Source organism: Sebastes umbrosus, chromosome 3 (genome assembly GCF_015220745.1).
Source record: "Sebastes umbrosus isolate fSebUmb1 chromosome 3, fSebUmb1.pri, whole genome shotgun sequence".
In the NCBI taxonomy this organism is placed as follows: Eukaryota; Metazoa; Chordata; class Actinopteri; order Perciformes; family Sebastidae; genus Sebastes; species Sebastes umbrosus.
In genome coordinates, this window is record NC_051271.1 from 25380487 (window position 1) to 25398865 (window position 18379).

Consider the following 18379-nt stretch of genomic DNA (forward strand, 5'->3'; position numbering starts at 1 on the left):
TCTGCTGTCTAAACACTCCTAAATCAAACCGCTCAGCATATTCACATGTAACTTACAAATGTGAGTGTGCATGTGTGTGTGCACGTCCATGCCAGCACACTCCTCTATCGTTCTATTACATGGGCCAGTGACTGCGCCATCTCTCCAGTTTCACCCCTCTGCTCTCCCAGACGTCTCATATAGCCCGGAGGGATGGTGTTGATGTGGGAGGCAGAGGGAAGTGGGGGGGGGGAGAAGAGGGCGGGTGACTACACACATTATCTGTCTGAGAGCAGCTCAAACCGCACGACCACAGCCTCTATCTCCTCTCTGCTGACTTCAACATCTAACATTTGGTCCCAATAATCTTACATTTCTTTTGTTCACTGGTCACTGACAATTGTTCAGTCTGATGACTGCTTTATTCACTGAGACAAAATAAGTGAGGATACAATACAGAGAGATACAAGTGTGAAAAGTATCTTAGTATCTTAGAGTAAGATAATTCTGTTCAATTAAAAAAAAAAAGCTTTTGGAGATTATATTGCACTTAAAGCAATTTGTCAATTTTACTTGTCTCAGAAATATATTTAGCTGCAGATGATGTTATGGTGAAAATTTCCTCTCCTTCTATTTAACACCTAATAATTACTCCATAACCATACCTATATTTATCATGGAGTATATCTGCACAGGTGGGGAAAAAACAACATTTCACTACAAATCAATTAGATGGCCTTGGTTGTATTCAGAGTCAATTCTGCCCCCTGGTGGTGACAAGATAAATAATCCATAAATTCAACTACAGTAGATCTTTGCATTTTACAAAAAAGTAAGCTAAGGCAAAATGAGTAAAGGTGAAGGTACTGGTAAAATAATAATCATCAAGACTACTGCCATTTAAAATGTTATGACTGATAGGTAAGGACATTGTAAACTAATCAAAGTCTTATCAAAAAGCAAAGGTCTGTCATTAAAGATATGAGTTGTCAGCATGGCACGAAACTTAGAAGTCATATTATCTTCGCGGTCATAGGGCACATCATCGGCTTATCATGTGATGACATTCTGTTCAGAGTGGTAGGTTTCGCTTTCTGTTCATCTGGCAGGCCAAAAGATGAACAAGAGAAAATATATTTATATTGTTGTTGTTGTTGTTAACTCTCTTCTGTATTCCTGAGCTTTGGGCCTCATCTTGGCTTGTGGATCAGTAACAATATGTGGCATGTTTTTTTTTTAATATTGCTTAGTATTATTGAAACGTTCTAAGTCATGCTTGGAGGAATGGGAAAAAGAATAACTTATATTGTTTGTCAGCCTCTTTATAAATATTGAGTCCTCACGTCCTCTGCGTCCAATAACGTTTTTAGGCTGATAGGTCCGTCAGGATCAGACCACACTGTATCTCCTCTGAGTAATTGCTTCAAATCCATTCAATAAACGCCCCCGCGCCCCCTCAACCACAGGAAGTCTGCATGCAGCAGTGTAAGCAGAACTGAATTTCTCAGAGGCAGATGGTTTTATGTGGACATAATACGCAGTATGGAGATAAATGGAAACTTCAAAATCCAACTTCTGACACATTTTCCATTTCAAAATTCCATACTTTTCCAGACTCAAATTTCCAGACTATATTTGACTTTGAGACTTAATGACTCTGGGTGCAGAGGATGTTGTGACAAGACTACAGTGCCTTGGTCCTTGCATATGGCTTACAATTGATGCCTTCCCATGTTGGAGATGTCGAACGATTTTACACAAAGTTTGCATGTAGCTTTCTTACAGGTGTCGAGGCAGCTCTGCGTAGGAGTGTTCATCATACTTCTTGGCTTTCGCCGACATCAAGCTCGCTCTGGCATGCACTTCCTTATACTGTGGTAAACATTTTAGCTGTGCTGGCTGCCTGCTCCAAACGCCATGAAAAACACTCTGCTTATATATTCTATTAATTTTAGAAATTCTGAATATTTTAGAAAAAAAACAATAGGGCAATAGTGTAGAAACACAATTATTTTTCCACACCTTCTTTTCTTTTTTCCATACTTATCCAGATGTGGAAATTACTAAAATCTAATTCTATACTTTTATATACTGCATCAGGAACTCTGACAATCCATCAGTGTAAGAGCAGAGTAGCAATTGTGATGGCAAGAAAAACAACAAGGCAGAGACAACTGACCACACCCTCAGCACCGAGCAAACACTTCTGCTGAAGCTCACCTGTCACCTATTATCTCTCCATGCTCTGATCTGTAAATATTAACGCACACTGAGTGTTCTTTTAAGATAAGATAAGATATTTCTTTATTAGTCCCACAGTGGGGAAATTTGCAATATCTATATATTATATAATATATATATATTATATCTCTAATAAGAGGTCGGAGTATGAATGTTGTCAGAAAACAGGTGTGAACGCACTCAAGACGCATTGAGGACGCATTGAGATCCGATCACTCAGACCACATTCACAGGTGGTCCACATATGGCCACATTCTTTTAGCAGTGTGTATGCGAATGTGTCCAGGGCCACATTGAATTACTACTCAACTGACGTCTCGCTTGGATCCGCGGGTCTCTGCGCTCCTCATGTGAAAAAGACAGGTAGACGCGAGCGCTTGTCTGCCTTACAGCATGGAAACGGCCTCTGTGCTCTACTGCATCCTGACAGTACAACTGTATTTTAATAAAATATATCTTATCTATAGGCTACATATCTATAGACTATGAGACTAGGCACACAAAGTGCATTATTATCATACTGTCGGAGATGTGTCTGTGTTTTTGTTCTGGCGCTTTGCACAGAGCTGACACCCGCCTGCCCGCACGTTCGCTCGCCCTCATCCCCGGTTCTCTGAAGCTCTGTACGCCACCGTTGCCTGGCAAAGGCAGCGGTGTCGGTGGCACGGAGGTCCCCGGTGACCGCCGGTACAATAACCTTATATTTTGATGTTAATAAAAAGTACCCAAATACACAAATATGTAGGACATTACTACTGACATTATATTATGTCACAACATCTGCTGTACTAGTCATCTGTTTAGTATGTGTTTATTTTTGCATATAGAGTTGGGAAGTAAGATTGGATCACAAGTGGCTACTCAAGACACATGTGGAGACGTATTCTAATGCCAGGTGTGAACTGACGTATTTAAAGCTGTCCATTTGTGATCGGATCACTCAAGTTGCAAGTTAATGCCAGGTATGAACAGGGCCTCAGACATTTCATTCAGGCTGGTTCTCAATTGAGCATGAAGGCATTTTGGCCACCCACACACCTCTGAGATGACTAGCTTGGGCGGTAACTCATTGAGAGGAAGAGCTGATCTGATGTAACAATATACTGAAAAACCTCAAGATACATCCGCCAGACTGTGGAAGAAAATGCTTATTCCAACGACTGCAACTTACAACAAAGATGTTCAACTGCTGGCATTGGATAGTTGACGCTTGTTTTCAACTTTACTTAAAAAAACAGTCAACACAAAAGTAGAACTCATAGACAGGGTCCGAAATTAACACCCGCCAAGTGCCAAATGCGGGTAGATTTTCCATTTGGCGAATAAATCTCGGAAGGCTATCCGCCACATTGGAGGGTCTCTACTGCGTTTTGGTGTCATTTATGCTGCTTCTGTCCTCTGCTCTCTGTGTCGGAGTTTGACACACACACACACCGAGTGAGACTATGAATTTACAACGTTACAGCTGTGATCGTAGCGGTGCAGTTTGTGTACAGTTTAGGCTATTTTTCGGTGAATAAATGCTACGACTCCTCAAAGTGCTCGAGCTTAAGGACGTCCCGGGACCCGAAAAAAATAGAGTAAAAATAGGCTAAATAAAATTACCCTGCTAACGTGAGCTGCTGCTAACGTGAGCGGATGATAACGTTACGTTAACTATGAGGAGTCAAAACTCCGCCACAGCTCAAATAAAGTTACTAATGTTAACCACTTATTTACTCCTCTTCATCCCCTATGGGAAATATGGCTGCAATGAGATCTCTCCATCACATTTTGTCTGTGGCAACATGCCGCTCCTCTACCCATGACAGGAGCATCTTGTCCAGCAGCTAAATAATCCACAAATCCAACTACAGTAGAGCTGTGCATTTTACAAAAAAGTAAGCTAAGGCAAAATGAGTAAAGGTGAAAGTGATTGTAAAATAATATTCATCAAGACTACTGCCATTTAAAATGTAATGACTGATAGGTAAGGACATTGTAAACTAATCAAAGTCTTATCAAAAAGCAAAGGTCTGTCATAATGTCAAGATATGAGTTGTCAGCATGGCACGAAACTTAGGAGTCATATTAGCAGCAGCTTGTCCAGCAGCTCCTCCAACTTTAAGACACACCAGCTAGCAGGGGGTCCAGCTTTTTGGGGGCCCATATGCAAAATGTATTTTGACCAAATGCTACTTTTTACACATAAAAAAATAAAACAAAACAAAACAACAAAAAAACAAACATGCAAATTAATTATTGAATAAGTTCCCTTAGATTTGCATTTAATATAATACATTATTAACTCAATGCAATGTACTGAAACAAATGTGTGACACAAAAAGGCAATTTATTATTTTGGTTGGTAAAAAATATGGTATGCAGACTTTTTTATCTACCAGTCCCTGTGGCCGGTGAGTCAAAAAATTAATTTCAGACACTGCTCATAGATATGTCTTACTGTAGAACAGTGAGCTAGAAAATACACAAAAAAAGTGATATAAAGATCTCATGGTAATAAAGTGTATGCCCTAAAACTGACCTAAAGCAAGGCAACTCTGCAACAACTAGACACCCTGAGAGTCTTGTTGTATCATCACAAATGAAATACAAAAGAAGTGCAGTTTTCCCTTTTGAAAAATACAAAAATGGGGGATGCATTTATACTAACAAAATATGAAAAAGAATCAAGAGACAAAGTGCTCCCATTAGGTCACAAACATGTCAAAGCCACTGGTTTTGTTTGTGTGAGCATATCTTAAGGTGCTGCCTGTAATCACTGTCATAATAAGGAGGAATGATGTCACCTCCTTGTTAATCATTATCCAACCTTGGAAGTACTCAAATGCTGCCTTTATTACCCAGGCTGCAAGAGTGTGGTTTCATCCTGTTCACATCCTGGAAAAATAAACAGCCACAAACTAACTATACGGTACGGACAGGAACTAAAATCTGCTCAATATTAGCATGTGCCCAAACTTTGACCCCAGGCAGACACTTCTTGTCTATACACACAATAGACTCCTTGTTACAGCAAATAAAGTCAACTGTTGTAAAAAAAAAATGTATCTTAGTGTTTTGACAGTTAATTATTTCCCCTTTTGCCGTCTCATTCTTTCCATGTGTCTATCTATTTGAGCATCGAGGTGGCCCAGTGGCTCGAGACAGTCATACGTACGTGGGCGGTAGCTGCTCCGTGTGCACGTGATTGGCACAAACAAGAAAACAGCAGCGGAAGAAAAGCCTGAGTGCTCTCAGTTACCTCCCTCCCTCTACACTCTGTTCTCCATCTGAAGCCAAGTCCTAGAAAGTCTGTGGCCTTATATGCCTCTTACACACTCACCAACAGTTTATTGATGTCATGTGTGTTTGATGCATGCACATGCAGCTACTCTTCACGGTGTCCAATTCACCAGACAAAATCTGAAACCCTGGGATTTACCGTACTTACCGTGTTTGACAAGCAAACACCACACATATGGCCGTCGTCACTATGAATTAATATGTGCATGAAACTGTCATTTTATATTGAAGAGAACAAGACCAGAAGCCATTTCAAAAGACACCACTAAAAGCTAGCTTTCAGCTTTCGCGAACACGATAATAACAGGCTTATTTTCGTTAGAAGTGAAAAGACATTTCCAGTGACATTAGGATGTAATGTGTCACGCCATCGTCTTACATCAAATCAGTGAGAACATGTTAAATTGAAGATGTTTACAGAAACGTGAAACCATTTCAGTTACCATGAGAGTATGATTCAGCGTCTACCAAGAGGACAGATAACCTTTCCATTGACATTTGGTGCCTAAATGAACACCTCAATGGAAGCAGGAAAACGTATATTAAAAAATAACACTAATCGCACAAACCTCCAGTGGATATTAAATGTGTCACTGTCATTTACACTCAGCATACGCTGAACTTTCAAGTTAATTTGCCATAAAGTATTCAAGCATTGCTCTAAATTGTCTTGCGACAAAAATCGAAAGCGTGGGATGAATCTCCTATTTAGATTTGAACAGCCTAAATGAAAATGTAGGCTAATGCATCACAAACACAAAATAGCACACTGCGGGTAGATAACCAGATTTATATTTAGAAGTATTTTCACAGAATAAGCCCAGCCTGGTTAAGAAATTGATTTGCCAGGAGGCCTTTCAATCTAATACACGCTGTGGTGTGACTCTTAAATATAAAGGAGATCGCTTCTGCATGTAAATTGTCTTTTACGTAAAATTGCATTTAGTATGAGCCCTCTCTGATCCAGTATCTGGTAGAAATAAACAACAAGGAATCAAACGGACACTAGTTGAGTTTCAAGAAGTCCTGCCTAGGTCAAACTGGCCTCCTAAAAGTGAGAAAAAGCATTCATCTTCTTAGATAAATTGATTTCATCCTTGTACAACTATTAGATGATTGAGTATTGCAACACAGCTTTGCAAATATAAATTGTTAATGAAAATATTCAATTAACAATTCAGCATAGTGTTATCAGCTCTGTTGTATTTTGGCAAATGAGCAAGATGAGTAGAGAAGGAAGAATTTAAGACTAACTGCATATTATGACTGAATGAATGGAACAATTATGTGGGTATTAAAAAGTAACCTCAACCCTCCCTCTGTCTGTTTGGCCGTTATCCCGCTACTCATGGAAAGTGTTCTGACAGGAGGACTTCAAAGCAAAAATACCTAACATATCAAAGGTTTCACCAGTAATACAGTATACTGCATTGTCTCCTTACTCCTTTGATGTAATCTGCAAATACTGGAGGAAGGACTAGACCCGTATGAAGGTCTTATCAGGAAACAAGTCAAATTGAACCTTAACAGAGAACTTGAAACATGAAAGGTTTTGCAATTTGACCTTGATGGCATGAAGATCACCGATACACCATAGGTCTAAAAACAATTTGTATTAATCGTTTTTAATTCCCCTGGAAGTGTCAGTAGGCACAAATAACATCAGGCAGATGCAATAAAAAATAGAATAATGTGAAAGGCCAGTGTGTAAGTAGGGCAGAACCTCTACTCATCACAGCATTGTGAAATACCACATATTGCGTAGAATTGCTTAACAGCAATGAGAGGCTAACAAGAAGTGTGTCTCTACATGGCTTAGAGAAGGTTATCTCCATAGTGCCTGCTGCTGGGTGGCGGCAAAACCCAAGCAGGAAGTATGACCGTTATTGGCATATTTTACAAGTTACAGGAGACTTGACACACACAAAGCCGACGGTCGGCTGTTGGACAGTTTGGGGCCGTCGGTGAGCGTCCGTCGGCCTAGATTTTTTTCGGTGTGTCCCACACCTTCGGCTCTAGTCTGCCCATGTTGGAGGTTTTTGTTGTTACAAGACTGCCGTATTCTGTGAGCACCGGACAGGCCTACTATTCCTAGTGAAACAGTTGAAGCGCGTGTAACCTCCTATCTTCACTTCACATGTTACATTTGTCTACATATGTCTTCTCTGAGGAGGCAGAAATATAACATTTCATCTTATACTTTACTATTTGACATATCTGGCTTTACAGAAATGGCTTTTTTTGTATGCACAAACCCACTCTTTGATGCGGAAATAAGAGAGAAAGAGTAAACAGAACTAGAAAGCATGTTACAGTGTCAAATGTGTCCTGTTGCTGCAAATCAGGCATTTTAAACTCGTCTAGATTTAGGCCTAGTGTCAGTGCATGTGATTATAATAATAATTATATCTGTGTAAATATGGGAAGTGCCAAGTGTTAAATTCATTAGCACAGTCAGCGTCTAGCAATCAAATGGGCGGACAATAAAACCATTTAAAACAAGCAATAAAAGGGGGATTTCAGACGAATAGTCAGCAGGAGGTGATTTCATTCGCTGGGAATCAGAGCGTAGGTATTCCCCTTCTCGGCTGTGAAGGACAGTGGTTTGAATTGCGCAGCAGTGTTAGTATGCAAAGCATGGTTTGGTTGAGTGAAGTGTGAATGATAAGAAATAAAAACTGAACTACCAAATCTGGGTAAAAGTTTCATTCATTCATTCTCAGAGACCACATGCTGTAACATCTAAATTCCAAGCTGCTAAACTGAGGTATGTAACTCAGAGGAGGTTCTGTGAGAGGCACCATGAAGCTCTGACAGATTACAATGATGCTCATGCCCACATCACTATTGACCACTCTCCAAACTAAGCTGCTAAATTTAGCGATGAAGAGGAGGACTTTCTTCCTAGAGCATTTTTTTCTGACCAAAAGAACGTTCCAAATGCACTGATGTCATGAAGTCGAGCCCTACAAAGAAAAACCGCCGAGTAAGACATGTTTGATGATGGCCTTGGTTGTTATTAAAAGCAAGCTTTGATTGTCCCTTGCAAAGTCCCTTTTTTTCACTACATAAAACTGGTGATCTGTTTATTCTTCCATACTTTAAACAGAACATAAAAGGCATAAGCCATAACGTCTGTAATCATTCACAGTGCCCTTTTATTTCACACCAAGCACACACACACATGCACACGCAGAGCAGACGAACATGCACTCGCACCCAGGGGACTTCCAGACCAACACACCTCCACCCACACTCAACCTCCGCCGCTACAGGCTGTGAACCCCGACACACAAACACACATTCCACGCAGGTTTGCTCACATTTACACAGATAAACTGAGAATTAAGGCTATTGACACACACCACCACACTCCATTACTGCGGAATTCAATATACTGTATGACCAAAACGCTTCTACAGCTGGAGCTAGTTTTAAATCAAGTCAACACGCTGCTGATGAGCTGGGTAGTCATGTGATAATCAATAATCATTTGCATCATTTCATTGCTCTCAAACACACACATTTACAGGGGTACTTCCATTTTATGCTATTTTGATAAAAAAAATATATATAACTTAGCATATGGTATCGAGTGCCCTGCATATACAAATATGTGTAGTTAGTTAAAATTAGCTCTACCTTGACCAGCTACAACATAAACGTGCTGTTTATGCAGAAATGTGTAGGTAATAATAATAGAATAAAATAACATAACTCTGACAGAAACCATTCTGTTGCATAATGAGAACTAAATTAAACTTGGAAAAATTCAGATATCACTTTCTGTGCAATTTTGAATGCAGAACTTTTACTTGACTACTTTTACTTAAGTGAAGGATCAGATTACTGCTTCCACCGCTGGTAAAAACAAAACAAAATAGGAAGTTTAATATCTGTTCTCAAAACTAAGTTGTTACTTTTACAGGGGGTTTCCGATTCATATTTGATTGACGTGATTACATGGAGTAATTATGGCTTTGCATTGTGGCTGATTACCTGCTTAAGTTAATACTTAAATATTACTTAACTGTACTGTTTTAATTTGTGTCACTGAATGCAGCATCGCTCAACACTATTCATACAAAGAATGAAATCAGGAACTACTCAGCAGCCCACAACCATGCTGAATAATCAACATCTTAAAACCACATAATAATCATACTGTACAGCTAATCATAAGATGTGTTATGTGTGTCATGCTTTGAAAGAGACTTGCGAAATGTGGCCTATTCCTGAGAAAATAAAGGTTGGAGACAAAGCTTGTTGTAGGCTATGTTGTGTCCTCAGTACACTTTGTAAGGACAAAAATATGCCTGAGACTTGACAGTTGCAGACACCACACTAGCACTGCCCACGCTGAGTGCTCAGCACACAGGCCAGCCATATGCAGTGCAGGTTTGAATAAACTATTTGTCCATCTTTTAATCTCCACATTTCAAGACTAAACTTCCTCAGTCCAAGCAAAGTGTCACCTCTCTATTCAATCTGATTACAAACCTGATGTATTGTATTTTGATACAGAGGCGTAGCTAGCAACTATTATTCCATCTATGACAAACAGTCTATCCATCCTCACCTCACCCAACACACATTTCATTAACTGATCATTTATAGGTCACATTCCTTACAGAGGCCTTGCACACAGTGATTGTGTGGTAATCTCTCCTCCATCATGGCCAACAGAAAATTCTTGATTTACCGCAGTGGTTGAGCAGGTTAAACAATAGAGAAGCATGACATTATAGTTTCATTATGACTTGTCAACAGTTTCAATAATTAAGGCACACAATTACTACTCTTGTTTCTACATTTCTTAGACATTAACAAATATAGCTACTGCTGTTTACACACAATAGCTGCTGTCTCTTCCATCGTGGAGACAGACAGGCATTGTATCTCCATTGAGATGATGCATTTGTTCCACTACTCTGTTAACATAGATAAAAGTTTATGACAGCTGCATAAACGGCACCCTGTTAAAATTTTATTTTAATCTGCTCAGCAAAAGTGACCCTTCAGTGTGTCAAAGATGACCTAAAACAGTTGTGTCAGATTTTTTTCTGTTTTGTCAATTTCAGCAGGAGCAAACCATCCCAAAATCAACTAAAGTGATGCCAAAAAACAACAAAAGAAACGACTATGTCTTGCATTTATCAATATTACAACCGGAGCATGAGCACAGGCTTGACAATAGGCTCTAACATACACTTGGCAGGCAGCGGTAACTGTGATAAGCTCTCATAGTAAGTAAAAAAGACAGCTGAGATGTACAGAATAGATCTCAACAACAAAGCCAAGGGAAAACCAACCAGACATAAACAAACACCATCAAGCAGTTTACAATCCCACATGTCGTCATGCAAGCAGATCAATTTAACCCCTCTAAATGCAAAGCTAACACACATTGGCATAACAGTAGCGTTTTATCTTACCATACAGGGGGAGATGCTGCCAGTTTACATCCCAAGGCTGTGTGGTTTGGAGTTGAATATGAAGATGATTTCATCCTAATTAAGTTGTTCAGAGGAGAGTTGGTCATCGAAGGCCGGAGACATTTATTGCAGAAAACAGCCTCTCCACACTGCAACATGTAAGGGGGGGACTGTCAAGTACAGCCATGATGGAAGAACAGGGGAAATGTCCCATATTTTAAACAGAGAAGTCGGCATTTGGTACTGATATGCTGGCGGTAAAGCAGTTCCTGGCGTGGTGGTGGCAGCTCCTTCCACTGCTGTTTTAACGTTAGCTTCATTTAAGCTAGCAGCGTTAGCTTCATTTAGGCTAGTTAACAGTTAGCCACTTAGTTTCGTGTCCTTCTTCCACCTCCACCCGCAGTTTCTTTAAATATCTTGCTTTGGGTATTTGCGTTGACATGTTAATTACACAAGTTAGTAGTTACTAATTTCCAATTTCAGCGTAAAGTTTAAATATTTCCAAACCTTGACTCCTGGTAGGTAGAAACACTTAACGACGGAGAGGTCGTAACCATGTACGTAACATGGAACGTAACCATGGTACCCAACGGTAAAAGGTCAACCCCGCCCACACTGATATACCAGACGTCTGATTGGCCGTAATTTATTAATGACGTCTCCAGGAAACAAAACATATTCGTCCGAAATCGCATACTATACATTACATACTCAATATTTTATTTATATTTTATTATATATTTTCTTGTTTGTTCGTTTTTTGTTTGTTTTGGGGTCTCTTCATCCACACTCTTATGCACTGTAAGCCAATTTCCAGGCTTGTCTGTTCCCTTGTAGTTGTGGACTGTTCTGTACGATGCCATATTGTAATGTAAATTTATCAATAAAAAAATAAATACATACGCAATATATGTACTGTACTATCATTCAACATGCTTTTTGTGTGAATAATAAACAGCAGTATGTATCTTTTAGGACGCACTGAGCATCAATTTATGTCGTCACTTCCCGAGAGCCTCCTCTGCCGGTTAGAGACGTGTAACCATGGTAACCCGTGCCTAACCTCATGTGACCATAGCAACGGTTTGTGAGAGTCAAAGTTTGAATTAATTTAAAATATGTATGTATTTATTTATGTAAAATATGCATTATTATTATTATCACTTTATTGCAAAGTGAAATCTTATACTTATAGTTAAGATGAAGCGTTATTGATGTGACAGAGCTGTCTGTCAACACCGCATTGCATTGTGGGATATTTATAGTGTCCAGTGTTGGTTGCATACTGTAATATTTCACCGGAAGTAGTATGTGATTCGTGTACTATTGGTTTCATACTTAGGTTTCACACATACTAAAATATCTTACATACTGTTTTAGTGCACTAAATAGCATGTTAGTATGGAATTTCGGACACAACCATTCACAATTGTCAAAAAAGTATAAACATATTAATTAATTATCATCACATTTAATTAATTATGTCTAATTATCTTTTGATATGTTTAGATATATTTTATTTTCTTCTATACTGTTTTTTTGTATGTACTTCATTGTGTGTATTGGATTGTTTTCCACTGTTTGGTTAGGTTTTTCTGCACATTTTGTGTACTTCTTGTTGTTGTTTAACTTTTGTTGTATTTTTTAAATTATGTTAGTTTAGATCTATCTTCCTTTTGTTATTGTTTTTTTTTTCTTCTCCTGGGGTTGGGGGGAGGTCCTTTGTATAAGCCTGTGGCTTCTTGACCTCTCCTGACACATTTCTTGTTTTTTTTTAACTGACTGGATTTGTGCAGTTTTATATATGTGCAAATAAATACATTTAAAAAAATAATAAAAAAGAAAAAAAAGTATAAAAAGAAAAAATACCCTTATTTGATTAAGTAGGCCTGTGGTCAATCAGGTTTATAGGTCTGGCCATACCTGAAACTATAAGCTGATGCTGGTGCTGTGTGTGTGTGTGTGTAAGGAGGACAGTCTGCAGGACAGAAAATAATGCATTATACTAATTTTTAACAGTCTCTTCTGCACTATATTCACTTTTTTTAATAGTCGTGTATCACAGCTGTTACCCTGCACTATATTCACTTTTAACAGTTTTCTTCATCTCCTTGTATTTTTATATCTGGTATATTTTTTTGTACTTTTTACTTTGCATTACTAACTTTTTTACTGCCTTTTTACTAACATGTTTTGCACCATAGAACTGTGATGCTGGAAACTTGAATTTCCCTCAGGATCAATAAAGTTACTATCTATCTATCTACAGTATCTATCTATCTATCTATCTACCCATCTATCTAGCTATCTGTCTATATACTGTATCTACTGTGTCTATCCACATATCTATCTATCTATCGATCTATCTAAGTGTGCAAATGTGTATGACCTATATATTTACATGTTTTGTGTTTGCAAAGAAGTGTGTTTGTGTCAGTCACAAGACAGACAGCTGGACAGCTGAACAGTTTTTGTTCAGAGTTGGTTTCAGCATGCATCGAGGAGGAGACGACAGAAAGCTGTACCTCCTCTGCTGCTGCTGCTGCTGCTGTCAAAAACCCCAGTGGTAGCACCGCGCATGCGCACGATCGCGCCACTGCAGCAGGCAGCGACAGATAATGACGTCACCCCCATTCAAAACAAGCCCAGACACACACCGACCGAGGAGCGATCGCCGGAGTGGACAGACGATGCAACACGGCTTTACTCATCCGACCCAGACAACCTGTGGACCGGGCAGAGAGAGAGTTGAAGAGCAACACATCAACACATAGAACACATCAACGCCGAGCCGAGCCGAGCCGAGCCGAGTCATAGCGCTCTCTTGTTCCTCAAATACTCATCATCAGACTACCTGTCATTCACGTTATCGCTGCAGACTTCTGGACATGACTCTGGAGGATAAACTGACAACAGCCGCAGCGACGGGTAACACGGCCGAGGTGGAGGATCTGCTGCGGGCTGGAGCTCCAGTTAACGGGCTGAACTGTTATGGACGCACCGCTCTGCAGGTCAGTGGCTCCAGATAGATGCGCTTCTTCACACGGCATGTTTACGCACTTAAATATGTCTGATAAAACAGAGTTTACATCATTAACCTCTTTACATGACAACAAGTATTGACCATAGAGGAGATATTTTCAACCAGACAGCCTATATGTTTTTTTATTTAGCCTGCTGAACGCACCTCAACATGACGCGTAAATCTTTGTGGATTTAGTGATCAAACTTTACTTTTACGCGCTATCCAGCTTCCTATAGAGGTTATGTAATATAATTTATCATCAAGCTAAATGGAAAGAGGTTATAAATTCGTGGGGAGCCTTTTAGACGGCTATATTGAATGTTGTTTGGATTATTTATTTTGGCACTGCGTTGTTTTTAATCAGGCTATATATAGGCCTTGATGACAAGCTTTAGTATAAAGTATTATGGTTGCGTTAAAAGTAGAAAATATTGTTATAATATTCCAGTTCTTCATAACTCGCACAAAAACAAGTCTCATGTAGTTGGATTTAAAGTTATAGGGCTTTATTTCTAAAAAAAAAATAGGCTATTACACCAACACATTTTGCAGAATTAAAATCATACCACCTTCCACTCACAAACATAATCTTGAAAATTAAAAAATATTGTTTTTTCATTTTATTTTTTACAAAGTGCCTTAAATTTGAATCATCGGTGAGGACATGGCTCATGACTTAAAACCGAGACTGTACTGAAGAAAAACACAACTCTCCTGTCCTTTCAAGTCACTTTCATAGAATAATAATTTCTCTTTAAGATGAAAGAAAACGAAACTGAATTTGTAAGGAGCTTCTAAAATCAAGACAGACGGGATTTCATTCTTGCTCTGTATTGTTTTGGTGCGTTAAATGTGTCCGCAGTCTATTTCCACTACAACATATGAAGAAAAAAATAATTAAATTGTAGTGCATGTTGGACCTGCTTCATAAAGTCTCTTTACAAGTAGTATCTCGAGTTCATAAAGCTCTTATAATGGCGTCCTTATTATTTGCCCTATTGGCCTATCTGATTGACAATTATTTGGTCAGTGTGATTTTATTCAATTGCAGGTCAAACTCCACACTCTGATCATTCTTCTAGAAAGGATATACATTTATTTATTTATTTATTGAACCTTTATTTAACCAGGCGGTCCATTGAGATTAAAATCTCTTTTTCGAGGGAGACCTGGCCAAGATGGCATTACACCATTACAAAGTTACAACAATTATACAGTGGAGCATGTTAAAACAGTCAAAATACACAGATGACATAATACAAAATCCAGTTTAGGAATAGCAATTGCACTCTTCAGTTACACAGTTTTTTTATCAGAGCTTTGAACTCTCCCGGGGAGACAAAATCACGAAGCTGTAAATGTAGTGTGCTCTGAAGGTTATTCCCATGAGCAGGGCGCAAAATAGGGGAAAGCTGCTCTACCGAATTCCGAGCAAATCCTCGGTACCCGGTAGAGCAGCCATCTGGTGGAGTTAAAGATATAATAGCTGTTGGTGAGTGAGAGATTACACACACTGTAAACAATTGCTGTTAATCTACGGCAGGATTTCAACAGTATTAACCTGTTATTGCTAAAAACAGTGCTTTACTGTTAATACAAAAGAAAACTTGTTAAATTATGCTCATAGGCTGTTTTTTAACTGAACTATAATGCATTCTTAAAAAACAGCACTTTACTGCAGATCAACTGTCTAAAGCATCATCAGTAACAGTTTCATGCAGTTTTTCTTTAATTCTGGGACCTGATCTGCACATGTGAGGCTCGTACATTGTACATGATTGTAAAATCAGTGAATTAGCTCTGTTCTTCACTCACATGTTGTTCTGGTTTGCATTCTGTGCTTGTAGCCAGCTAGAGACAGACATTTTGGGGAAAAGTGTCAACAAGTCTATTATAGCCTTTTTCCTAACAAGTGTCTTAAATTGTATTTAGTGTGACTATTCCTGTCTGTAACCTGCTAAGTCTATTCATCTAGGCAAAAAATAATGCTTATTAAAATGTATGTAAAAAATACAACCTGAATAGTGCATTAAAACAAATCAGTACGATAATGTAAAAGAAAGGTGAAAAACAGCTATATAATGTATCTTTAAACAGTAAATTAACTGTAAAATACTATGAAATTAATAAAAAAAAAAAAAAACAGTATTTTTCATTAACAGTACAAAGCTGTAAATTTCAGCGACAGTATAATAATGTTAATTTTACAGTAACATAAAGGCAACCCTACAAAAAACCCTAATAAAAGCCAGTTATTTACTGTTATTTTACTGAGAAATTTTTAACAGTGCAGATATGAAGGGAGTTTGCCCAGTATGGCATTGTAAATAAAAATATACCAATGCTGCTGTCTCCTTATAGGCTTAATGAAGACCAGGAGACCAGATCATAAAGTACACAATGATAATGAGTTGGATATAAAACGCAGAGAACTGTAATACACAGAATGTAGGCAGCGATGATTGATTTGTTTGTTCTTATATCCTCCTGAGACCCAGCCCATTGATCTGTGTCCTCTGTAGTGGGCATTTTGTCCACATACCATCCTCTTACTCTTTTGACCTACTCTATCAGCCCCTGGTGTCTTGTAAAGAGGACATATCGGCTTTGCAGTGATATGGCATGTGTTTTTTTTTTTTTTTTCATCAATTTGAATGTGTTCTTGGTTTAATATCACTCTACAGCCATAATCTGTTCATTTTTTTTTTTAGTCTTTTCACACTGAAATAGTCCTGTAGTCCACTAAAGTGAACAATAAAAAATAAAGTTGAATAAGCCTAAATTGTTAAGATTTTCGTTTTAACCCTTAATAGGAAGGAAATCACAAAAAAAAGTAATTGGAAGACACTTTTTTAAACTCGGTTCCCAGGAGGATAAAGTGCAAATCCAATGCGTGTCTAACTGCCGGTTCTGTTCTCCTGAAGGTGATGATGATGGGCAGCTCTCCGGTGGCTCAGGTCCTACTGACCCACGGAGCGGATCCCTCCGTGACGGACGGAAGCACCGGAGCCACGCCGCTGCACGACGCGGCCAGGACTGGCTTCCTGGACACGGTGCGGCTGCTGGTGCAATTCCTGGCTGACCCGCAGGCCAAGGACAATACTAACAATCGGCCTATCGATCTGGCCAGAGACAGCGGCCATACAGATGTGGTGGATTTCCTCCAGGCTCTGTGAGAGAGAGGCGCTGTGGTATTTATATTTATGTGTTGAATGAGGACTCATGAGGACCAGGGCCTGCAGAGGCCTGCAGCAGATACTGTACTATATGCATATAGACTGGTTGGCTGTAAAAACATGTTTTTTTATTTATTTGTCAGATCTCTTGCAGATAAACATTTTATTTTTAACGAAATCAGGGCTATCGATGGGTGTAGGGTCGCTGTTTTGACAAATAATAAATAGCCTACAATCTAGTTGTACAGATCTATAAAGCTATGCTATTCGGGATATTCAGTTTACAACATTAATACAAGTTGTTGTAGATTTATCTTCCGTTTTTATAATGGAAATGTTCCGATTAGCCTATAGAATCCCACTTTACAGTTTTACTACATGTGATCAGTGAATTGTATTTTTAAAATAGGATTGTTTTTTTTAGTCATAAACCATAAAAAGATTGACGCATTTTGAATATCTTTCCATGTCAAATATTCAACCAAAGCCATTCAAAAATGTTTTTGCACATTGAACATTAGTGTCTAACTGATGCACTATTCTGTAAGCATTATCTTTATTCTGCAGAGACTTCCTGTTTTGTAAAAAAAAATGATATTCAGAACTCGCTTATTATGCACTTTAATAAAATGTCAGATTTATTTAAAGAGTTTTAAGGTGTGAAGAAGATCAGTAGTAATATGGTTATGCTTCTCATATTGTCTGAAGGATGGGTTACTGAAAGGTACCATAATAATAATAAACAATCAAGCAATGGTTATTTGACTACAAGCTATATTTGACAGAAGTTGGTAAAAGCACCACTAAAGTTGACTTTTGTGTAAATTAATTATGTTTAGAAATAAAAACATTTTTTTTTTTTTAAAGGACATCAGGTTATAGTTGCACACTGAATAGGTCACAATTATGAGTCAATACCCATATGCAGAAGGACAAACAGGAAAAGGAGAATACTCAAACATGACTCATAAAATCGGCTATATGTTTTGCTGAGTTAAACATTAGCTTGGTTTAGCAGTTTTTATGGCTTCATGCCACCACAGGGAGGTTTGACAACACACAGAAAAATCCCCAAAACCACGACAGGCATGAATAACTGTTGTTTTGTCTCTTTTGAGTTTAACATCCATGTACAGGTCCTGTATAACTTTACCATTTAACTTTACCTTGGCAAACTGTTTTTATCTCAACCATAAATCCTGTTCTTGGCATGGAGCCTGTTTTTAAATTTTAATTAT

The 18379-nt window shown here is 38.5% G+C and overlaps 2 protein-coding genes across 2 annotated transcripts in view; one reads left to right on the top strand and one right to left on the bottom strand.

Annotated features, from left to right (window-relative positions):
* Window positions 1–11079, bottom strand: part of tet2 (tet methylcytosine dioxygenase 2) — a 191137-nt gene extending 180058 nt beyond the window's left edge. The window contains exon 1 of the mRNA XM_037760876.1: window positions 10941–11079. The gene's annotated coding sequence lies outside the window, so the exon portion shown is untranslated. The remainder of the gene's footprint in view (window positions 1–10940) is intronic.
* Window positions 11080–13561: 2482 nt separating this feature from the next.
* cdkn2a/b (cyclin-dependent kinase inhibitor 2A/B (p15, inhibits CDK4)) lies at window positions 13562–17906 on the top strand. Its single transcript, XM_037764068.1, has 2 exons — window positions 13562–13951; window positions 16890–17906. Exons 1-2 carry the CDS (start codon window positions 13829–13831, stop codon window positions 17139–17141), a joined length of 375 nt encoding a protein of 124 aa, XP_037619996.1. The 5' UTR covers window positions 13562–13828; the 3' UTR covers window positions 17142–17906.
* The last annotated feature ends 473 nt before the right edge of the window (window positions 17907–18379 follow it).